The sequence below is a fragment of the Mus musculus genome, chromosome 6, assembly GCF_000001635.26.
Source record: "Mus musculus strain C57BL/6J chromosome 6, GRCm38.p6 C57BL/6J".
NCBI classification, from domain to species: domain Eukaryota; kingdom Metazoa; phylum Chordata; class Mammalia; order Rodentia; family Muridae; genus Mus; species Mus musculus.
In genome coordinates, this window is record NC_000072.6 from 50,313,432 (window position 1) to 50,338,771 (window position 25,340).

Here is a 25,340-nt window from a genome sequence, read left to right on the forward strand (position 1 = left end):
GCCAGTTCTCACCTTTCACTTTGTGGGTTCTAGGGATGGAACTCAAAGTCCAAAGGCTTGGCAGCCAGCACCCTTATCCTCTGAGCCATCTATCTCCCTGACCCCTTAGATAATTCTTAAGAATAATATCTCTGTCAAGCAGAGCTAACCACAGCCATTGAAGAAAGTTCACCAATCGTCAAGGGGAGAAATGTGTTGGGACTTCGGTGATGGCTCGATCCATGAAGTGACTGTTGTGTAAGTGTGGGGATCAGAATGTAGGCCCAGAACCCACACCCAGATGGGCATGCTGGCAGGCATTTGTCATCCCAGCACTGGGGAGAGAGAGACAGATGCTTGGGGATCCACTGGTCAGCCAGCCCAGGCCACTGGATGGGTACCAGACCACTCTCTCAGAAAAACAATAAAACTATGGTAGACGGCACCTGAGGAACCTCTCAAGGTTTTCTTCTGGTTTCCACTATGCACCCGGCAACACATGAACACACACACACACACACACAAATGCATACATATGTGCAAACACACATGAACACACAAAGGAAAACTGTGTTTATTTATCATCAATATATAATGAAATATTAAGTATTTACATCCTAGAAGGGATGATCTTCAAAGCAGACTGTCACTGGGGGCCCCCCATTGCTTTACCCATCAATTGAGAAGCTAAAAACAAAAAGGGGGGAGAGGGGCTGTGTGCCCTCTCTTCTTTATCTCAGTAGCACTCAGAGCCATGTGCTGTTGACACAGATCATCAGAACAAAACAAAAGCAGTCATATTGGCAGTGCTCTTCCAGAAATTTATCTGATTTCAATGGCTGTGAACAGAGACATCTTCTATTCGGAGTACCTACCCAAAGTCTTTCTTATGAACAAGATGGAGGCTGAAACCAGATGGGTCAGGTTTCCCAAACCACAGCTTTTAAAGGGATTGCAAAGTAAAACAGAGATCGGGGCCTCAGTGTTAAGTGGCTGAATTGTTCTCAAAAGCACACATTAGCGGCTCAGTGCACAGCTCTACCTGGCATGAGAATGTGTGTAAGGAAACAGGATGGTGGCGTAATAAGTCCACAGGCACTCATACGCCTTGCTCTGGGCCCACCTGTGCTGAGGAACCTGCTTTGCAAACCATCCCTTATATGGGTACATGGAGAGCTGCAGGGCTGAAGGATCCCCAGACAGCCTGCCACGGTGTTAACTGACAGACTGGGGAGCAGACAGAGACAAAAACAGCACCCACACCTTCAGATTCCTCAATGAGATCCCGGCTATGGGAAGGAGGAGGCGGAACCCTGCTGTTGCTTGATGTATCTTAGTTCCCCATGTGCTGTCTGACTCAGCAAGACCCCTGCTTCTCTCTGGAGGTTTGGAGAGGACTTTTCGCTAGCTCAGGGACCCAACTCCTATAATCAAGGCAGTCCTCTGCTTCAAAGTGTTTTATCATTCCCCCTTCTCCCACGTGACAGCTCTCAAAATAGTCTAGTCAGTTTTTAAACTGCAGGATCGCATGCAGTTAAATCAGAAAAATTTAACTCCTCCAACCCCAGGTCTCTATTCACCTGACATATCTTCATTATGGAGTGTAGGAACGAGTAATACAGCGTCACCAGGAACTTGGGACACTTATGAAAATCACCGAATATAAACTTCAAAGCACACTATGGTATACAAACACCATGTGCCTGCTCCGTAATCATTTTAAATCTTATAAAACAGGGAGAAGCATGTGGTTCATATGGAAGACATTGGATTCCTCTCTATATAGGGAGAAGCATACTGCCCATAGGGGCTAAAGGAGATCCTGTGATATATACGTTTGATAAGAATACAGATATAGAGCAGTGGTGGCGCACGCCTTTAATCCCAGCACTTGGGAGGCAGAGGCAGACGGGTTTCTGAGTTGAGGCCAGCCTGGTCTTCAGAGTGAGTTCTAGGTCAGCCAGGGCTACATAGAAAAACCCTGCCTCAAAAAACAAAAAACAAAACAAAACAAAAACAAAACAAAAGAATACAGATATGATCTTTTAAAGCCACTATAGCAGATCAATAAAATGGTATTTGGTCAACTGCCTTTAGATGAACTGAAAATAGGTTTTTGTGTTTTTAACTTTTTAAACTTCTTTTGCATCAGTTTGTGTGTTATGTGTTAGCATGTGGGGATCAGTAGACAACTTGTAGGAAGGTGTCAGTGTGGTCTAAGGACTCGAACCCAGATCATCAGGCTAGGAGGCAGGCACCTTTACACTGAGTGACCTCTTCCTGGCCTGGGCGAGATGGAATTTTAATTGTCTTCACTAACCTTATTTTATAAGTTAGGAAGCAGGGGCTTTCAGCATAGAACCTGCTGCCTACCACCTTCCCAACCGATGTGCTATATCTGGTCCCAGACCCTACACTGTGCTCTCTCTCTGTGCACAGCAGGGACTGCATCCAGAGATGTCTCTCTTGTACTGCTTCAAGCCACAGCACACCATTAAGATGTCTTTTCATGACCACTTAAAGAAAAAAAATCTTTCTCTGCCTGCATCCATGCCAGAAACCACTGGAGAGAGGCGGGGCCAGCTGCCCCACGAAGGCAAGGTGTAGGGCCACTAGGAATTTGAGCATGCTCCAGTGAGTACATGAACAACACAAAATAGACCTTTCTCTCTCCCTCCTCCTTCCCCCCTTTTTTTGAGAGGAAAGGTCAAGGGGGGAGAGGACAGAGGTGGGAAGACTAGAATGTGAACACAATCAGGATACATGATGTGAGGACCCCCAAATAATCACTAAAAAAGTCACAGTCTACCTGCTGAAACTTCAAAATAGATACAGAATCTGACTACTTTTTCTCACCCTGACTGCTTATCCCTCATTGTGTCCTAACTGGATTCTTATAGAATCCTCCTAACAAGTCTCTCAGATTGTCCATTTCCACATGATCCACTTTCAAGGTAAATAAATATCCAATCTTTCTAACCTTTCTGTGCTGCATTTATTTCTTTGTAAAGCAAATTCAGAGAGCCTGTTTTGACCTCAGCATACTGATGCTAACATCTGCTCTCAGTATCTTCAGATGAGAATACTACAAGATACCAAGCAGTTTGAAAAGTCTAGGGCTTGTCCTTTTGAACGCACATAGAAAGGGCCCATTCACAGGCGATACTTGATCTTTGAGGTTGGAATCCTCTCTATGCACGGGAAGAGGTAGCCCAAACTGCTGAGTCTTTGGTAATTATTTAATCTTGATTCTTTGTTTTTGAAACAAGATCAATAGGTATCCCAGGCTAGCCAAAATTGTGATCCTCCTGCCTTAGCATCCTGAGTACTCAGATAACCTCATCAGTCTCTGTTATTATTACATCTTAAGCCATGAAAAAGAAAGATTGTAAAGGGGGATGGATTGAGGGTTCAGCAGCTAAGAGGTCTTGCTGTTCTTGCAGAGGACCCAAGTTTGGTTCCCGACACCCACACTAAATGCGCATAACTACCCATAGTTTCAGTTCCCAAGGATCCAGTGGTCCCTGTGGCCTCCAAGAGCACCTGAGCACACAAGTGTGTGCACACACATGCACATGAGCTCATGCACGTGCACACACGCAATCTTAAACTGGGGCCCCTACTCAAATCATTACTATGTTTCTTTGGACATCTGTACTGCTAGAGGTCACAGGAAACCACAGAATCCTCCCAAATTTTAAAAGCTTGTCACCTGCACATACTGGATAAGTATAGCCTCATGCTGCCTCCATGGGGCAGACGGTCTCCTGGGTCAGAAGCCGAAAAGCCACACAAGCAGGTACAGACATAAAATGACAAGGATGTTGCTGTGTCTTAGATATGCTACGCTAGAGGGCTTCATATAACAGTGAGTCATCTAGTGAGGACTTGCATAAGAACAGGAGGAAGGTGTGTGTGTGTGTGTGTGTGTGTGCAGAGCTGAGCTGAGATATACCCAGCACCCCATAAAAAGGAGACTCTGACCTGAACTCTGATCTACTTCTATGGCAGAAGGAAGGCACATCTTCACATTGAATACTCTCCTGTGATAATAATCCTGCTTCTCACATAATCTGCTAATGGGGAAATCCACCTGTCCCAGCAAATACATAGCAAATACAGACAGTGGTAGCATCCCAGTCCCAAGAGGCTCGCTTTTCTTGGGCACACTAAATGCAGCAGCCACTTAAGTCACAAGGCTAAAATCCAAATGGAGGATGTGGCTCCGCCTCTATCAGGACCAGTGGTCATTAGGACAGCAAAGCCAGCATAAGGCTGCCTGAGGGCTTGTTTTCTGTCTCACAGCAGTGTTCAGCCTCCAGTGCTAGCAGGGGGATACAGCAGATCTTATCCTCCCTCCTGGGCCTCTGTCACTCCTCTTAACACTCTATATTTAAGGATGCTTAAAAGTTCTCTCTAAACATGAGAACAATAACCAGGCATTCTCTCAGGTGAGCGTATTACTGTGCCAGCATCCTTCCACAGGCCATGCACTGTCACTCCCATTGGAAGAGGACACAGCTGAGGCTCCATGGGCTGAGGCTCCATACGAAAGGCTGCACACCAAGCAAACAGGGGCACAGCCTCTGCTGCAGACAACGGCCAGATGGTTTTTGTGTGTTTGCTTTTGCCTTGGGATCCAGTTCATACAGACTAAGGTATCTGGTCCTCTCTGGTGATGTCTCTGGGCACAGGGGTACCTGCCCTTGGACTCTGGTCCTCCTCTCCAAGTGCCACAGCAGATGTGCTGGCAGACCCCATGACTGGTGCCACCCCTCCAGGGCTCCATGGCTGCCCCTCACCTTCCCACCTCACATGCCCCTCTCCCCTCACAGCTCTTCCTCCTGCCCTGATTGTCAGCTGTAGTTTGGGGCTATTTTGGGCCTTCATTTTTTTTTTCTTTTTACAAGAGTGCATATAACACCATGGTAACCAAATCATGTTTTCATTTATCCTCATTCCATTTTGAGTTCAGTATTTAAATAACCCAGCTGAATTTGAATCAGACAGATTACTGGATCCCTTAACTACCGATTTAGCCTCCCCCTCTGCCCATATTAAGCAACATTTATCTGATTTTTCACCTGGGAAGCCACTGGCAATACATTTGGGGTGTCTGTATATTCGTTTTCCTGAGTTCCAGGGAACACACTTGTTCTGGGTTTAGGTTTCTGCATTTGTCTTCTTTGCGGTAGGGTCTCACAGGCAGCCTAAGCTGCTCCAGACCTCTCTATGGAGCCAAGGCTGACCTTGAACTCTCAGCCCTCCTACCTGAGGCATGACCACTCCCAGCCTATACTACATTAGGACAAGCAGTTTCTTTAGTTTCTGGGAGGTTGGGTGTGGAAGTTTGAACCTGTAATCCCTTTACTCAAGTGCCTGAGGCCAGAAGAGAGTGTGTTTGAGGCCAGACTGCATCTGCAGTGAGATCATCTCAAAGAAAAAGAGAGACAAAGGGTGGGCGGCAGAAAAGAAAAGCCAAGCTCACCACTCTGTCTCTCCCAGTCCTATAATGCAAATCCATTGACAAAAATAACCAGAAGGCAGAGAATGTTTCAGCACCCCCTCCCCCACTCCCTCTTTATCCTCAGTTTTCTAGGAGTTGAGAGAGAAATATATCAAAGTAAGGACGACGTAGTCTCCTGAAAGGGGAGGAAGGTGCTTTTCATCTTTCTAAAGGTGCGATTTCTATTTTAGCTGAAGGAGTGTTCCACATGGGCAAACACATGGGGGTATTCATTCCCCGGTACACTCGAGCCCTCACACAGCAATAAGGACAGGAATCTCACAGAGCAGCCAAACTTCATAGACCAGACCCTTCTCTGTCCCCACAGATCACTGGTGGTGGCTGTCACCCCCACTTTAAAGAGGAAACTGACACACAAAGAGGCTAAGTTAAGTTGCCCAGAGTTCTACAGTCTGTTGAAACAGAACTGCACTTCTAATGTGAGCTGCGAGGTTCCCGAACCTTCCATGCTAACTTTCGTGGAAGGATCTCACGGACCCCAGGCCACAGAAGGACAACATGGCTATCCACTAGATGAGGACAGGGACTCTTTGTCTGTCTCTACAGCCTCCCATTCCACTGTGGGGTCTGGGCATCTGCAATAGTACTAGGCACACAGGAAACATTAAAAAAAAAAAAGGACACTGCTTATTGCTCTAAATAATAAATACACACATGAGTGATCCCTCTTGAGTAAAACTCTAGACCATTGCACTGATGTGACCACGTCTACTCTGAGAGGTAGCCAGGCTCCATAATGGTGGTGCCAACTGTTCGGACACACTTTCAACCTATAAGTCGCACTCTGGTCAGAGGCTCTGTGCCTTGGCACATCCTTTTACTAATGATCTGAAGGGGAACAAGTACTGTTGCTACTACAGCTGCTGCTGCTGCTGCTGCTTCATGGAACCTAGCAGGTGCTCAGAGTTACTGAGGCCCGTGTGCCGTGGGTGGTAGCTGGGCTTCCATGGAGAGAAAATGGATCCTGGATTTATGTTGCCAAGCCTGTAATTATCTCAGTCCTTTTGAAGCCAGTGAAAGGGGGAAAATAAATATTTCAGAAGCACATTTAATAGCAGGCAAAGCAATGCTCTCAACAAACACAAAGAGCACATATCACCTGCTCGGCAAAAAACTGGAAACCCTTGTCCTGTCGGATGCATTCGTACGTTTCTCCAAGGACCGGGTTAAACGGCTTGCTGCCTGCTCGGAAGTAGCTGGATGCATATGCGGAGATGGCGAAGGCTGCTACGTACACCTGTGAACAGAAGGAAGTACGGGACTGGCTTACTTCTGTGTCACCAAGAAATCTGTCATAAAGAAATAAAGCCTCTATTTCAGAAAGACAAGGATTGTTTTTTGGTTTAAAGACAACTCAAGCAACTTAGGTGTAAACTGTAGGTTTAAATAATGTTCTTTTGGGCCCAGAGGCAAGTCAACCAGTTTGAACCGCCTACTTATTCTGGTGATTGAAACCTGAAAGCCAAGATCTGATTGAGGGGACGAAATTCATCCAACAGCATGCCAACGCTAAAGATCCTCCATGCACCCAGGCAGTGTGGGCTGACCCAACACCAGGGTGTCAGGGCAGATGGTGAGAGGACATGGAAGCCAAAGGATCCCCCTAAATTCAGAAAATACAGTACACTGAACTAATCACCAATTAATATAGTAGACACCCAGAAACTTAAAATTCACACTGAGCAAAGGAACTGTGAGAGTCACTGTTACACCCTGAGAAGGAAAGATGTGCTATACTCAGCTCAGTCTCATCTATCACTGGCTGTGTCTCTATGTGTGTGCATGTGTGCACATGTATGTCATGTGTTGGAGTAAGCATGTATTGTGGGGGTGAGAGGTCAGAATCAGGTGTCTTCCTTAGTTGCTTCCCCTCTCCGTATTTCTTTGAGACAGGGTCTGTTACTGAACGTGGAGTTCACTAGTTTGGTCAGTAAGCTCCAGGAAGCCACCTGTCCTGCCAACTTCCAGTGCTAAGGGTTACCACTCCACGAGCCTTTACATAGGTTCTAGGGATCAAAGTCAGGCCCTCCTGCTTAGACCGCACACACATTTCTAAGCAGCTTCCTTTTCTCTCTCTGTCTCCTTAGCTTTCAACACACCAAACAGAAAGCTCACTTTCTAAGTGGAATGCCAAACACCTTGAGTCTCCTTTAAAATACAGGGCTGGAGAGGTGGCTCTTGGTTTAAGATCACTGCTGCTCCTGCAGAAGACCAGAGCACGGTTCCCAGCACCCACATGGTGGTTCACAACCTCCTTAACTGCAGGTCCAGGGCATCCAACATCCTCTTCTGCCCTCTGAGGGCTCCTACACACATGTGGTGCATATAAAGTCCCTCAAGCACACACATGCACAAATATGTTACAGCAAACTAAAGAACACACTGTTATCCATGATACTGGAAGTAAGGAGAGGCAGGCAGAACAAAATCTCCCCTTTGGTGACGCGAAGAGCCTACACAGGAGCCACACAGGAGAATGTGGTGACCTCAAAGCAGAGAAGGGGTCATCTGGGCTGTGGCTTCAGCTCCTTGGCCATGCTCAGGACATTTGGTGTTGCTTGAAACTTTCTGATTCTCTTTTTGTTTTGTTTTTTTTTTTTTTTTGAGACAAGATCTTACATTATGGGTCACGCTGGCCTGGAGTTGCATCAGCCCTCTTCCCTAGTGTGGAGATTACAGGTGCGATTGTACTATGCTCAGCTCAAACTTTTGTTCAAGGTCAGGAACAGGAAATCAGTCGGCCCCAATCCTCCTGCTTCAGCTTCCCCAGTATGGGATTGCAGGCTGGAAGCTGTGCTTTCCCACAAATATCTGTTCACAGTCAAGTGCTGGGATCAGTTGCTGAACACTGATCACAGGCAAGTGCAGGGATCGACTGCTGAACATCTTAAGGGTTCTAAACTGCCACAGGAGAGAGACACATTTAAGAATATTTTCATGTTCAAAGCGAATCATCTTCTTTGAACCAAGCTGCCATAAATGCCGACTTTTACCATCTGCCGTAGACACTTCCTGTCTCCTGTCTTCAGGAGACACTCTCTGGGGAAATTTAACAAGAAGGGCAAACTCACGACTTGTGGTTTGACACTTATGATCATTAGTATCAAGAGAGAAAATCTCTTTGATGAGAAGACCCCAGAGATCAGGCCAAATGACCACGGGATGTCTCTTTTAGCAAGATCTGAGGGTTCCCCTTTCATATCCAAATCATGGCAGCTAAGAAACTCTATGAGGGTCAGAACTGAGGGCTGTGTGGAGTCTGAAGGGGTCTGCATCCTCTGTTGCAGGTAGTGTGGGATGTTGTTGCCTAGTTCTGTGAAGCCCCACCCACGGGGGAGGTTCCTCTCCAATTTAGCCAGGCAGCAAATAGCAAGCAAAAAAATCTTCGTGGGGCAAGGACATTGGAGTCCCAGCTCACTACACAGGCAAGGAATCCTGTGACCACCAGCTCACATGTGAGGAAGCTGGAAGAACTGTCTCCTGAACTAGAATTTTCAGGAGTTTTACAAACATCGTTGTTTATTTAAATAACCCTAGGTGGGGGAGAGAGGGAGGACAGAGGAAGGGAGAGAGGAATTTTTCTGGTATTTCATGTAAAATGTCCTTCTGTGAATGATATTTTCCAAAAGCGTAGGAACGAATGGGCCAATTCCAGAAATAAACAAAAACATTCTCAAGGGAAATTTACTCGGGATGAGAGAAACAACTCAGGAGATTAAATTCTGAGGGTAGTAAAAATAAACACAGCTTAAAGCCATGTTTTCCAGCCAGGCCTATCAGAACCATCAGATGGAAGCTTCCAGAGAAAGAGCAAGCACAAGAAGAACAGAAACACCCGCCCCCAGGCACCAGCTGCAGGAGCCCCTCGCTTCCCCAAAGGCAGTTTTAGATGCGGTGGCTGCTCACAGTCAGGCAGGGGAGGACTGCATATTTTCTGAGAGATGGCCATGATTTCAAAGGAGCAATCAAAACGAGGCCTAGAGCCTCTGGGCTCAGAATGGCTCGGGAGACTCGTGCGGGAGGTGGGGTCCTCACCATCCTCTCCAGGGGACTGGGGATTCTCGAGGCCTTGTCCAGAAGCTCGCTGTATTCCAGCTCCTCGCAGAGCCGCTGCAGCGTGTTCAGGGGCTCGTTCAGCTCCACCGGCATGGCCACCTTGGACAGGTCCTTCCCAATGTTGTTGCGCAGGATGCTCCACAAGCTAACGCTACTGGTGTTGGGACCCGGTGCCGGCAAGCTGGTCCTCCTTTTGGATCTGGCTTCCCCACTACTCTCGAGAACAGGCCCTGAAAGGAAGGAAGCCTGATTGACTCTGGGAAGCTTCTGTTTTCATTTCACCATTTAAAGTCATCCATGAATATAACCAGTGTATGGTAGAGAGCTAGAAATTGGCAAAAGATTTCTGAACAAATAGACAGCAAGACTCAGGACTGGGGTGCAGCTCCACAGTGGAGCATGTGTTGTGCACCAAGCCCCAGCACTGCTAAATAAATCTAAATAAATCAAACCATTCCTGGGGAGACTTTCAAGTTCCCACTCAAAAGCTAGCTCTGCATGGCTTTCATATTCAGAATACAAATGGAAATGGGGTTTCTATGCCAATAGGAGGTGAGATTGGTATAACCTCAAAAACTTAAACACATCCAATTCTAAAAAATCAACTCTGTGTGTTTACCGTTGTTTGGGATGTGGCGGTCTTATTCTGTAGCCCAGGCTAGCCTTAGACTCACAACCAACTGTTTCCACATTTCCAGTACTGGGATTGCTGTGCACTATCTACTGGCTAACCTGTATTTATTCTAAATATATAAGAAAAAATCGTTTCCATCTATTATTCTACCAACCCAGATAGTATCCATGAACATCTGGAACTATCGGTAAGTTAGTGTACTCTTCACCTGTGTTCCTCATACTGTACGGCCTTTTCATGTTCTGCTTATTCAGCTGTCTGAAATACATTTTAGTTATTTAAATTCTTCAATAGTATCATTTTTTAGTAATTGTAAAAATATTCCATGTTATAGAAACATCATAAAATGTTTCAAATCAGTCATTACTGTTGAGCCATTAACTTTTTCTCAATGCTCAGCTATGATGCAAAAACAAACAAACAAACAAATGCAAAGAAACTCAACAACAACCAAGAGGAGTGATTATCACAAACTGCCCGCCCGCCCGGACCTCCAATCATTTTATCAACACATGCAGGTGAGGACCTGCCCTGAGAGGCTCTAAACGCATTTAGACTTTTGGTTAGTGTGGTGTGAATGTTATCTGAAAGGCAACTGAGTAGATGTGGAACATCTACACCCCCACTCATGTGCTGAAGCTGATGGATCCAGTTGCGATGAGAACTGGTTGGATCAGGAATGGTTTGATCCAGGACTCCTGCTCTATAGTGAGTGGACAATAGGTGGGGTGGGAGAGAGCAGGCCCTGGAGCCAGCTCCTTCCTCCCACCTCTGCTTCTGGGCTCCATGAGGTGAGCATCCCTGCTCCATCACATCCTCTCCACATCCTCCCCGCTCCTCAGACCACAGCAATGCAGCAAAGGACCAAAGGCCGAAACCTCTGAACTCGTGAGCCAAAGGAAACCTGCCCTCCTCAATCAAGCTCTTCACCTCAGGAGCTTGTCGTCACCGTGACAAGACCCCACCTCAGGAGACTGTCTCCGTGACAAGACGCCCGACCAGCTCAGCTGCACACCATTTCCCACAAGACAAGAGCATCTGTGGACACTCATCTCCTGATTCCTGCCCCAGCTGGCCGTTATTTGTTCACTGCCCTCTACCACGGTACTTTCAGACAGGGCATTTTTATATACCCCAGGCTAGACTTGAATGTGTGATTCTCCTGCCTCAGCCTACCAAGCGCTGGGATTCTACATGCATGCCTCCATACCCAGCATCACTGTTTTAAATGGTGTCAAACTGCTAGGGGGACACTATTACCACCCGATTAACTGACACAGGAGAACTTCCTGGTGAGTTCTAGAATGCTTCTCTGGGCAGTTCTTTCCTTTCTTTTGTTTTTATGTCTGCTTTTCCAGTTTCACGCGGACTTGGGTCCACGGAGGTTTCGGTGAATGATGTGCGTACGTTTACTGCCTACCTCTCTGCCTCAAGGTCTGACAGCTCTTCCTTGTCCTTTTGCTTTCAGATGGCATCTTTTCACTGTACTGATGGATAGCACACACCACTTCCTGGTGTGTGCTCATTTATTGAACATAAACACGCATTTACTCACTGCACAGCCAAACCTCTGAACAAGGAGGCAGCCTTGATGAACAGAAAAGCCTGAAACCGGAGCCATGCTGTGAAGTCTCACGGTAAGTTAAGCATCCAATTAAGTGCCACACTTACTTTAACTGGTTAAATGGGCAAAAATCTGACACAGGTGCATAGCAGAAAATGATGGCATCTTGAGAAACAACCTTGCAGGAGAGTCTCAGATTTTCTTTGATGTACTAGTCTGACATTTCAGAGACTCTGCCTCCACAGCCACTCGGCTGCTGCAGGTTGCCTCAGCCTCTTCTGAGCTTTTAGGATACTTCTTGAAGTCAACGATGTTATTATGCCCACTTTATAGGTGAGAAAGAAGGCAAAGAGGCGGGATGAGCACACACAACCAGCAAGGACTAGAGAGGGGGCTGGTACTCAAAAAATGCCCTTCAGTCTACATTCTCAGCGACTTCTGGGGCCTTCGGACAGGAACGGGTCCTGCCACATGACCTGTGCTATTTTGGGAATGAAACCGATAGGAAGCATCCTGACCACTTAGTGTCCCCGGTGCACTCTGGGGAAATTCTAGTGTAATAACTGAAGAGCGCCCGGTGCAGTTTTTTGTTTTTTTTCATTTTCATTTTCTCCCCTGATACAGAGTCTCATCTATCAAATAGGTTGGACTTGAACTCTCTATGCAATCAAGAATGCCCTTGAATTTCTGATCTTCCTGGTTCTACCTCCCTAATCCTGGCTTTACAGGCAAGCACCATCATATCTGGCTTTATGCAGTGCTGGGGATAGAACTCAGAACCTCATGCATCCTAAGTAAGCGCCCTACCAACTGAGCTACACCCACGGACAGAATGTGTGTTCGTTCTTCTTCTTTCAATACGCAAGCAGTCATAGGACATAAGTAAAGGTTATTTCTGCAGGCATCTTTTCAAGATGTCTAGAAGCTGTCACCATCAGAGACTGTCTGAAGAGAACTGAAGACATCTGATTCCAGTGCTCAAGTTCAGATGAAGGAAGGTCTGCCCAGTATGTGCTGTGTTTGAGCCAAACAGTATGGACTAAGCTGGAGAAGCGGCCTGACAGCCTAGCTATGCTCATCTTGGCTGCGGCTGATGCACCATAGTCGTTGTCTATGTTCTGGACCAACCCTCCTTCTGGCTTTACCTCTGCATCCTCCTTACTCTCTGGGGGAGGGGCCTCAGCATCAGTCATCCTCCTAGGCAGCTGGAGCACCATTTCAGTGCTCACAGCACTCTGTGCTCACAGAGGGAGAAAGAGAGTGAGTGTGTGACATCTCTTCATTTTCCTTCTCATTCTCTGATTGCATAGAAAGTAGCTCACACTCGTATCCTTGACCTTCTACTTCAAACTCATGGGGTTTCAGGTTTTCCTATCAAGGGATGAATCTCTACAGAGCACGGTCTCTTCCTTTCAACATGTTATGCTGAAGGGAGGCTTTGTAGATGGTGGGGAGCCACCCACCTGCTGCTTAATCCCTGAAGTGTTTACATCATCTATTGGCATAGTTCACAAACATTAGCTGAGCTGAGACACGAAAATAAAGGCACCTGGTACAGTCCCTGTCCTCGGTGTAGGTATGAAAATGGGTGGTGGATGGCGACTTCAGTATTGAATGTGGCAAACCAGAAACCAACACTGAGACTGTGTGATGTTCGGGCACCTGTGCAGAGCGCTGTGTACCCAGAGGACTACGAGCATCTTCCTAACCCGACTGTATGCTGCTTCCTGAAGTCATAGGCTGCTGAGGATTAGCCAGACACTCCAGGGACCCCACAGCTTACATTCACATTATAATTTATACCTTTCTTTAAACACTACATTCATTTATTTATGTAGCATTCAATGCCACAATGTGATGTGCATGTGTGTGTGTGTGCGCGCGTGTGAATGTGCGCGCGCACACAAGGCATTATACTTATCTTAGCACTGGGAAGGCACAGACAGGTGGATCCCTGGGGCTCTTGGGCCACCAAGTCTAGACTAAGTGACAAGCCCAAGTGTCAGCATGAGACCCTGTATCAAAAACTGATACCCATGAATGACACCCAAGGTTGACCCCAGGCACATGTACATGCACATGTGAAATCATGTATACACACACACACACACACACACACACACACACACGCACACGCACGCGTGCGCGCGCAGGCTTCTGAGATCCTTTAATGCAACACTTACCCAAGGTCTGTCTTTCATTGTCTAAATCATTACTGAGGTTGTCTAAGGACAGATTATCACTTATGTCACTGACGTATGAATCATCATCAGAAATCTGTGAGAAAGAAGAGATAGCACACATGAAAGACAGGGCAGAGAAGAGAGCAGCCTTTCTGAAAAAAAACCTGCTCCAAATGGCCAAGCACACCTCCCTCACATTACAAATCCACAGAAATAATTTGGGGTTCTATTTTTATAGAACCCCTCTCAATCTGCCTAGGTAATGCTCAAAGAAAGAGGGGAGGGGAGAGGAGAGGAGAGGAGAGGAGGGGAGGGGAGGAGAGAGAGGAGAGAAGGGGAGGGGAGAGGGAGAGGGAGAGGGAGAGGGAGAGGGAGAGGGAGAGGGAGAGGGAGAGAGAGAGAGAGAGAGAGAGAGAGAGAGAGAGAGAAGGAAGGAAAAAAGAAAGAAAAAAGGAAGAAGAAAGAAAGCAAGCTAAAGCTGAGGATTTAGGTCAAGTGCTTGCCTAGGAAGGAGGAGATGAAGGGGACCCAAGTTCAATACCCAGCACAGGAAGAAAGGAAGAAAGACAGGAGGAAAGAGGGCAGAGAGGAGGGAGGAAGGAAATCCTTCTGTATTCTTCTTGGTTCTCACAAGAAAAACAAACAGAAAATTCCAACGCTATTGCTGTCGTCATAAAAATTCTTATTTCCATAGCATGCTAATATTTTAGTAAAAGGGTGGACAGCTAACCTTTGAACTCATTGTCAAAACATACTCTTCCTTGGGAATAAATACATAAACAAAACCATAATTTTTATAAATCATACACCATATATAAATATATTATATTATATTATATTATATTCCTCTATATTTAATGGGTTACATTAAATATAGAGGATAACTGTGGGGTTTGCCTATTCCAGAAAGTAAGGTATTTTATGCATCCATTTAAAACAATGTTTATAAGTTTAAAGTAGTATAACAAACATATCAGACAGTAACAGTATACAATGTATAACATAAATTAGAATGATTAAAAAACCTGCACAGAATATAAGCAGGTTTAAGCGGAGGTAGAACACACAACTAGGAATGGGAAATCGCAAAAAGTCTAAGTGACAGAAACAGAGGGAAGGCACATTTTCCACATTCTCTTCAAGCGTATCACTTTGTGTTTGGGGGTGTGTTACAAGCAGACCTTCAAAGTAATGGTGGGAGGAGCCGTGGAGTCCAGCATTTTTGTTGACAAATCTTTACTACTCTGTTTGTCAAGCCAATTCATGAAGGAGATGACTGAACACAGTGCTCCTACCTCGTTTTCTGAAGAGCTAGGAGACAGCAGAACTTCCTGGGCATCGAAGAACTCAGAAAGGGAGTCGGTGATAGACAGCCTGCTCTCATTGGAGAGCTGGTGCACCAGGGCTCGGCCCTCATCCCTGGAGTTTTCCTAGTGGCAGGGCAGAAATAAAATTGCACGGATTTAGAACAGACTCAAGAGAAACAAGCCACACAAAGGATTTCACTGCATAAACACTGGGTCCCAGGTCCATGCAAGCAGGAGACTCGGAGCTTCCAATGAGAAGTGAGCCTCACAGAAACAAGGTGAGAAGCAAAGTTCTCTCCCAGACGGAGACTTCACTTCACTTTGCTCAGGCACATGCCACAAGTCTCAAGCACAAACCAGTTGTGTTCTGCTGAGGAGGAGGGCCCCGAGTCTGAGGCACGCCCTTTTAGTCTCTAAGGCTCAGCGGGCTTCTTTCCACACTAAACTGCTCAGTGCTGGCTGACATCAGGCGGGGTGTCTCACTGCATACTCAGAGGCCAACAGGCTGCTGCCAAGGGGCCGTCAACAAACAACTCTCTTTTGGGCCAGAGGTGCCTATGGTGGTAGACCATCCCTTATTCATGGAGGAGTGGGAATAATTTTCTTGTCTCTCTTTACTTACAATGACTCTTAAAGAAAAGGAAGCCTCGGGCCCTGGTATGACTAACAATTTAGCGGAGCAACACTCTCCTCTTTTCTCACATTCCCCCATTCTTCACCCCACTGAGTCCAGACTCATGCTCAGGGAAGGATCCGGATAGTCAGTGAGTGTGCTTTCTATTCTATTTGCAAGCAAAATTTCAACCCCATTCAATGAATTAAGCAAATATTTGCACATCGTCAATCACAGAGGAACGAGGAGACCAGAAAAGGCTTCTGGCCTGCGGGCGTGTACACAGCGGACAAGAACCACCAACAGACATTGGGCTACACAAGTGGAGGGGAAGGTGACCTTAACTCTGACTCGTGGGAGCTAGACCCTGGTGAGGACTAACTTAGGACAAGGTAATTTCCTGGAATTGAGTCCCTCATCAGCCCAGGTACTTCGCTGGCTGGCTGGGGTGACTCTTGTCATGCATCTGGCAAGGGAGCCACAGAGCAGGCTGAAAGGCAGTCCAGGCAGATGCTGTCAAACCCAAAGGTCTCATGAGTTCAGGATGCTCTGATCAACTCGTCAACACACCCTGTGCCCCGATGACATCCCTGAATATATCCTAGTAGTTAAACACCTCACGACTGACTTGAAAAAGAAAAGTTTTTTTAAAATTCCACAGAAACAAACCCCATAGCTGTGTGCTGGTGAGTGTGGATATCTGTTCCTGCTGTTTGTTGATGGCTTCCGTTACTTGGTATTACAAGGTCTTCGTTCGCAGAATAAAGACAGTAACGCTGATTTGGCATTAGCTAAGCCTGTCATCCTCACTGAAGGCTTTATCTACTCATTTGTTCATTCATTCATTCATTCATTTATTTTACACGCCTCATTTCATAAATATTTCACTATAAAAAGTCAAATTCAGTTGACACTTTTGAAAATGTATTACTCTCTAGTTTAGGAAACCCTTATCCTAGCAGTTTGACAAATATTTGAATCAAATTTTGTCTCAACTTTCATATTTAACTTGAATTTTAGCACACAACAGAATAAAACTTAAGCTTCTTTTCAAATCGCTTTCAGCTGCGCTGACCTAATTTGTTAAATAGTCTGCCTTTCCCATTGAAGTTTGATGCCTTTCTTATCCATCTAGTTATTTCTTCTCGAAGGAGAACTATAAAGCCATATCCATGTCTGAGGCAGATGGTCCCCGGGTCTCCACCTCACTTTAAGGAAAGGACCTTCCACGAGCACCAGGCCTTCGGGCTCAGCAGCATATTCCTGGTTATGCAGAAGTCTGAAACTGTGGTAAGAACACATGCTCTGGATTTACATCCTGATTTCATAAGCTGTGCTTCTGGTGGAAGTTATTTAACTGCTCTGGGCTTTGCTTTTCCCTATTTCTAAATTACAACTACCAGCCCTTACTCCATAGAATGAAACAAGGTTAAGGGTGTGTACAATAATGCCCAGGGCTCCATCCTAATATAAAAACAGAGCAAAAAACCCCACATATAAATAAAGGAATTAAGTTATCTTCTCTTAGGTTTGTTTTTTTTTTTTTAATTATAGTTTTAAAGATGCCGTCAATGGGATGTATTTATTTGTTTGCAACAGTCTTACTATTATCTTAGACAAGCCTGAAACTCAGTACCTGACCTTGGGTTGGCTTCACACTATCCTTTTGCCCCTGTCTTCTGAGTGCTACATCACATTCATTCTTAAATACCACTTAGATATAGAAGTTATTACTCTCACTTGGTCTTTGATTTTTTTAATAATTTATTTTTCACTCACTTTACATACTGATCTCAGCCTTCCTCCCTCCTCTCCTCCCAGTCCTTCCCTTACAAATCCCTTCCCCCATTATTTCTCTGAGGAGAAGGGGAGACCCCCCCCCCTTGAGTACCACCCCACCCTGGGACATCTAATCCCAGCAGGGCTAAGCACATTCTCTCCCCCTGAGGCCCAACCAGACAGTTCAGGTAGGGGAAGGGGATCCAATGGCAGGCAAAGGAGTCCAGGACAGGTCCCCCTTCAATTGTTAGGGGACTCACAGGAATACCAAGCTGCATATCTGTTTCAAATGTGTAGGAGGCCTAGGTCCAGCCCCTGCTCTTTGGTTGGTGGTTCAGTCTCTGTGAGCCCCGGCCTTTGATTTCTAATCTAAAATAATATAAGATTGTGTATTATACTGGTGATATTAGAGTGTCACATTTAGGCCCAACACCAGCAGTAGTTCCTCTGTGCAGCCAAAGAAGGCAACAGAAAGTAAGTGAACAGTGGGAGACCAGAAAAGCAGAAGCCTGTGGGCTAAACCTATTGTTGGGGGGTCTGTCATTGGCTGTAAAAGTCTGCGGCTCCTGGGAGTCACCTACAAAGTGACTCACAGTGCAGGTCAGATACTCAGCCTATAAAGGCACCTGCCACCAAGCCTAACTTCAATCCCCAGAACCCACATCCTGGAAAGTGAGAGCTGACTCCCAAAAGCTGCTCTCTTACCCCACACATATCCTGTGGTACATGTGTGCACATGTACATGTGGTACATGCGTGTGTACACACCATTCACACAATGAACAAATATTTGAAATGATTTAAATAACCAAAATTTAAAGTTAGTACACACACACACACACACACACACACAAGATTGAGGGTATGTTTCAGCCTGTGTGGCCATTATTTATTTCTGTTGTTACTTCCTGAAGGCTACAAAGGCTTTTCCTTGCTGGGAAAGAGCCTGAGTCACTCAGTGGCAGGAAAAAAAGGATAAAGCATTGGAAATAGAAATTCTAGGAAAGAGGAAATAAATGAGACAGAGACACAGCCAAACTGAGACCACTGCGGAGGGACAAGTGCAAGGCCCTGCTATCCTCCTCCTGGACAGGCCATAACATTTCAGCTTTCTGGTCATTTCTTTTGAGGTTAGTCCCACAAATGTGCATTTTTCTAGACCTGGGATTTCGGTTTCATCTCAAAACCAAAAGCCTGACTGATATCCACTGGACATGGTTCACAAATGCGCAGCGCAGGTTATCTATTTAATCATAAAACATGCAGATGTAATTCATATGATAATAATGTATATAAAAGGTAAGAATGGCTTGGAAATCAATGTATAGCTAGAGATGCTTAGTGCTGGCTAGATGTGGCACAGACTAGGCCCTGTGTTAGCTGCTAATGTGCAAACCTGAAAGGACCAGACTAGTCAAAGAGTTCAGGCTTAAAACAGGCTACTGTCAGCAGGATACGTGCTGAGGCCCATCAAGGTAGGGGTGTGTGTGTGTGTGTGTGTGTGTGTGTGTGTGTGAGATCTAAGTATGGATTGAACTAGGGTCCAGGAGGCAAATTCCTACTAAGCTGCTAAACTATGTCACATCTCGTAAAAGGCCTTTCTAACGCGTGTTCACTCACTAATCCATTTCAGTTGTAGTGCAGTATCTTTTTTCCCCTAGGAGTATACAGCTGTGTTCTGAAAGAGGAAAAAATAAAGCAGGAAGAGGAAGAAGAAGAAGGTAGAAGGGACAGTCACAGTAAAGATTAGCATGGCTTTTACAGGACACAAAAAGACTCGGGCAAGGAACTGGGTGGGCACTTTGGATCACAGAAACTCAGGTTTCTTCAGAAATGACAAGGAGAAACGTTTGCCACTCTATAGTTCCCACTATAGCGACCATAGAGGGAAATGAGGTATGGAGGGAGACACGAAGGAAGGAGGTGGCTGAAGAGTGCTAAGTAGCATTCTGCCAGCAAGGCTTTGCAACACAAGAGCCCAGCTGTAGCCAGGGGAGGCCAGAGGCATGGCGGACACTCAAGGGGGTGAAGCAAAAGCCATGCAGCTGGACAGAGGGCACCCAGGACAGGTGGCAGTTGCAGAGAACAGTTAGCAGGCGAGAAACCTACCCACCTCTGCCAGGTTGTCCCCCGGCTTGGGAACAGCGGGCGGGTCGAGGAGCAGAGATTCCGCATGGATTCTGCGTAAGCGTTCTTTAAGATCTGTGTTTTGTGCTAGGGCCTGGAATATGTTAAAAAATAGCAGGGCTGTATTAGTAAATGGACGGTTCAGGAAAACTCAGCAGGGGACTAGGGAAAGCAACTCAAGGAGCGAAGATCCCCTGGATGTGACATCCTCGGGATGTGTCTGGGCTTCCCCATCGCTCCAGGGAGAGGCTGGGAGGTCACAGTCCAGCCCAGGCTACTCCATGTTAATTGAAGTGGAAAGAGGTTAGTGAAGTTGGCAGAAGAAGTCAAACATCAGCTTTTAAGGTGTGTGACCCACAGTCAGTATCTTTATTTCCTGCCAGGCTGATCTATGGGCCAGCTCCCCAACGCTACCCCCACCGACCTAGTGATTCCTAGCTCCTCCCATCCTTGACAAGATGCCAGTGGACATGGGCCCAGTGTGATTTAATTAACAGTCCAGCTGCCATGGATCTTCGAAGTGTGCTGGTGACTTATCCATTTTGGGGAATAAGACGATTTATTTTTCAAAATATGTACAAGCCAAACTTTACTCAGACACAGTAGAGGCTAAAGGACCGTGATGCTTGCAAAGGGTGGGTGTGAGCTGTAAACATAAAAGAAACTGCCAGACAAGCTACTGATTTATTCCCTCATGGGGTGGTCCCTCCTCCTACCTCAGCCTATTGGCTGGGACCTCGCTCACAGAAAAAGCAAGATATGCACTTGCTTCATCTGGCCCTCCTGTGCATTTCATGACTACAGGTCTATCATTAGGTGCGGCCAGACTCTCCTGACCGCCTGGATCTCTGCAAGGGCTTCACGTATTCCCTTTCTTATCATCACTGTTGAACATAGGGGATACGGTCTCACATTGGAGCCCAGGCTGGACTCTTCACACTTGCCTATGTTTCCCAAGGACTGGGATTACAAGGTCACCATGCCTGGCACCTCTATGAGGCAACACATCGTCTAGAAACTGTGTGTGTTGTATGTGTCTCTCAAATTCAGTATCCAAGCTGGGCGGTGGTGGCGCACGCATTTAATCCCAGCACTTGGGAGGCAGAGGCAGGCGGATTTCTGAGTTCGAGGCCAGCCTGGTCTACAAAGTGGGTTCCAAGACAGCCAGGGCTATACAGAGAAACCCTGTTTTGGAAAAAAAAATTCAGTATCCATAGATTCATTGTAATAGTTCTGTGATTATTCTAAAAAAAAAATTGAAGCAACAAGTCTTAACGCAGAAATCTAGTCATTTTTATCTTATTCCCAAACTGTTAATGTATGTACAAGCATATTCCTTAGAAAATGTAAGTCTGGCCTACAAAACATGGTCAAATGAGTGTGGCCAAGCAGATTAGCAAGACAAGGCTGGACCTCTGTGAGAAGGGGAAGGGACATGAGGAAGACAGGAAGGAACTTTAGGGACCTCCATCAGAGGTCCCTTCTAAAAGCAGTAACAGCCCCTCAGACTGGAACTGTGAGAATGTGTGTACCAGGAAGAAATAAACCCTCAGGAAAAAGGCATAGACTCAAAAGCACCAACCCAGTGGAGCCAGTTGCTCCCAAGATCCAAAAGACGTCGTTTTCCCTCCAACCATAAGAAAAAAAATGGAGACTCTATGTGTGGAGTGAGTCAATATTCTTTATAATCTTTCCTCCAAAGATCGAATAGTTGGCACCTAACTATAATCTAAGCACATGAGGGTGGTGGAGGCAGGACCACATGACTACATAAGGCTAGTCTGGGCTATTATAAGACTCTGTCTCAAAAGCCTAACCAAAAATAGCTCAGTTGGAATTGCCACTGAAGGAAAGTACCTAAAGAATCCCCACTAAGTACTGTGTAATACCAGCCAAGTGTTCATGAGTAATGTGACAACATATACTAATTAACTTACAGTCCATAGGTAGCATCGTTTTTCTCAGTAGCATGGCAAACAGGAAACATGAATGGACCTTTTTTCCCCCTTCAGTGTTTATGGTGGCATCTAGTCACATGAACCTGAAATTCTTTTCTCCCACCAGACCCAAAATACAAGTCGGTGGTACTTCAGACAGGTTCCACATGAGCACTCATGCTTTCTCTTCTCAAGGCAGAAATTCCAAAGTACAAGTGAGGAGAAACGAGCAAATATGTATGCTGTTTCAAAAGTTCTCTGACTTCCTGAGACGTCAAGGCTAAGGCGCCAGACACCTTCAGCTGCTCGGTTAGCATCGGGGCACAGTGTATCAATGGAGCCCCTGGGCACAGCGTATCCATCCAGCCCAGCGTATCCATCCAGCCCAGCCATTCTGGGCAAGAAACTGAAGCTGAGCAGGAAAAGAAGTGTGAGTGCTAATGGTGTGCTGGAACCCATCAGAGGCTCCGGCAGTGGTTTTCCTGTTTGAAGACGCATGGTCACCTGAAAGCCAATTCATATGACTCATCCCTGCATCTGTGAGGGGGAACAAGCTAAACGGTTTGTGCTATTTAATCAAAGAGCACAGCATGCACATATTTGAGGAGCATTAGGTAGAATCAGCACTTCGCAGTGGACACGGAAGACCTGTAAACTGGACATTTCTCACTGCCCTGTGCTATTTATTCAGTGCATCTATAGTTATGATGCCTCACAGCTACTGACTCTCCTAAATGTCAGCCTTTGTAAGCATTAGCCAACGAATGTCTGCAAGGCAGCCACACAGACATACGAGTTCTATAGAAACAGAAAAAAAAATCAGTTAAACTGGAAGAAATCAAACTAAGAGAAACAGTTAAGAAAATCTTAGCTTCCATGGTCTGGGATTATTTTGAATATGTAAAGTCTGAAGAAAGGCTTGAATATAATCTGGATAATTTGTTTGGTTTTTCTCCCCAAGATTCAACTCAACGATGAAAATCATTAATTTTCAATGCAACCATGGAAATGGAAATTATTAGTAACTCACAAGCCTGGGCACACTTGCAGACATGGATGAGACAGACAAGCGACTTACGGATGACAGAGCGTGCTTCAGCCCGACGACCTGAGCGGAGGGGGAGGGGGAGGTGTCCAGCTCCATCAGCTGCTTCAGTTTCTCTCTCTCCACCGATATGCTATTGAAAGCCGACCTTAAAGCGAAGTAAACTATAAAGATATAATCATTACAAGAAGGGACAAAGAAGAGGCATAATTAAAAACTAAATGTAGAAACTGTGCTTCTTATGCAAGAATTTAGCAAAGTATTCTGAGTTTGGCAAATGCACATTCTACATTGACTTTTAAAACCATATTGAATGTGTGGGAGTGACCTCTAATGGAAACCTTTAGGCTCCGGTGACAACATGAAATGACATAAGTTAGCATTCCCTAATCCTGTGCAGGAGAGCCTGAGTGTGGGAGAGGCCTGTGTGGGTGGGAAACTGTGTGGCTCAGGGGAAAGATAGAATCTCTTAACATTTACACACACTTGTCAATCTGCCCAGGACTCCCATGACATTATGGCTTAGAGGTTAAGATGACCGCTATTCAGTTTATGTCCTAGAAACAGTTAAGAACAAGGCTCAGTGGCTATAAGGGAAATATGGTATCTCTATATCAGAAGAGACAGGCTGCACCTCAACCAGGTGGTCAAAATCAACAACCAGTGAGGCTGGGTACCACCATCTCCAATGACTTAGAACAGTCGTGCTGTACTGAAGGACGGTCAAGGGTGTGCAACTTGGATCTGATCAGGAGGGAACCACAGACAACGGAACATCCTGATATTTAAAACTGCCCTGTATTCTTCAAGGGTACTGAGGTATCAACTTTATGAAAGACTGTCTCCACTTAATCCCGGCTGAAGAACCAGGACAATGAAGAACAATGGTGAGTGTAGATCTGGTACCCAACGGGAGAACGGTATTAAAGACATTTTTCAGAAGCTGACATTGTGACCGGGAGACCAAAGTGTCATTTCCCAGTGACGTGTCACGAGTTAGATAACTTCACTGTGCCCAGTAAATCCACTAAAGCATAAAGCCTCATAGAAGGGCATACAGTACAGGGATCTCAGAACACTATAAGCATGTGTGTAGAATGCGCTGGGGATGGGGAACACTGAGAACTATGGGCAGAGGCTTGTGCAAGTTCTTTGTTCTAATCTTGCAGCTCTTCTGCAAGGTCAAAGTGATTTCCAAGTAAGGGGCCGCCCTGCTTCCGGCTGGTGCACTCGGATCCCCTCGGTTGATTTTACAGCCACTCTGCGAGCCCCCGGAGGTCTGGAGCTCGCAGGTTCCGTGAGAACTTCAGAATCAGCTAAATGCCCAAACTGGAGTCTTCAAAATCTGAGGCAGGAGCTGTGAGCGGGGCTCAGCAGGTTAAGTGCTTGCATGCAGGTATGAGGACATGTGTTAGAGAGCCCAGACCGAATGCAAAGCTGGGTGTGATACTGGACTCTGCAATCCTTGCATTCCATAGTGAGATGGAAGGCAGGAAGAGACTCCCCAGGACCAGACAGACTGGCTTATCCAGCAGGGAACAACAAAGAAACCCTGTTCCAAACATAGAAGTGAGGACTGACACCAAAGGTTGTGTTCTTGTTCTCTCTCTCTCTCTCTCTCTCTCTCTCTCACACACACACACACACACACACACACACACACAGGAGCTGTGGCATGCACATGCACAAATTCATACATGCAAACAGACACACATGCACAAACACACACAAAGAGAGATAGATTAGAAAAACAGAAACAGGAATGGCAAAATATTATCTCTTAGGTTCTGATCACACAGGGTGTAAATTACTACCTAGGGTTAAGGGAATCACTACCTAAAGTACCAATCCCAGAGACCACACTAGATATTATCTTTCCATTCTCTTCCATTACAGTTTGTCACAGAAGGGCAGAAGGAGGAAGGCACCGTGACTGGCTTCTCCAGTGACCTGGTATTTTATTAAATTTCACAGGCTTGCATTTCCAGAGGTATCGTTATCCAAGAATGGCCTATTCAATAACAGAAACCAAATACCCACTACCAACTTGCTTTCTTCATTTGCCAGCAAGAAGGAAGACTGTCCACTCTCTGTATGTCTGTATGCTGTTGCTGACTGACTGAGGGTGGGGTACTTAGGGAAAGATCCAGAGAACCTTCATTGATATCCTATGCATTCATGCAAATCTACATGCTATGGTGCTGCCTCTAGGACCAGGAGGAAAGGTTCCATCACTTCCTCATTCTATGACCTTGGGAAAGTTATCTGATGTGCCTGAACTCTACATGGAGATACTGCTAGCATTTACTTTATACCCTATAATGAGGCTTACATAAGACGATGCAGGCAAAGTCTTTAACCCAATGCAATACACAATGAGTGTTACTAACGGGATAATAGTTATGATGATGCATGAGAGGACACACCAGCCTCTCAGATGAAGATATCCAAGAACCTCCCTGGCCTTGCCTAACAAATATGTGACGGTGAGGTTGGAAAGAGGAAAACAGAGGTATGTACTCCATGGAGAGAGGCAGAACTGGAGACATGATGGTGGTGACAGTTGAGAGAAAGGACTGGTGGACATGCT

General features: G+C 45.9%; 1 protein-coding gene across 13 annotated transcripts in view; it reads right to left on the reverse strand.

Moving 5' to 3' along the window:
• Nucleotides 1–25,340, reverse strand: part of Osbpl3 (oxysterol binding protein-like 3) — a 163,028-nt gene that overhangs the window by 20,105 nt on the left and 117,583 nt on the right. For 7 of the 13 annotated variants that reach the window (XM_006506630.3, NM_001347213.1, XM_006506635.3 and 4 more), the window contains 6 exons: nt 22,784–22,914; nt 19,755–19,862; nt 15,239–15,373; nt 13,944–14,037; nt 9,542–9,792; nt 6,606–6,743 (listed from right to left, as the gene is read on the reverse strand). In XM_006506630.3, coding sequence (XP_006506693.1) covers nt 6,606–6,743; nt 9,542–9,792; nt 13,944–14,037; nt 15,239–15,373; nt 19,755–19,862; nt 22,784–22,914 — 857 coding nt within the window. The remainder of the gene's footprint in view (nt 1–6,605; nt 6,744–9,541; nt 9,793–13,943; nt 14,038–15,238; nt 15,374–19,754; nt 19,863–22,783; nt 22,915–25,340) is intronic. The other 6 variants (XM_030255598.1, XM_006506634.4, NM_001163645.1 and 3 more) reach the window with 3 other exon arrangements.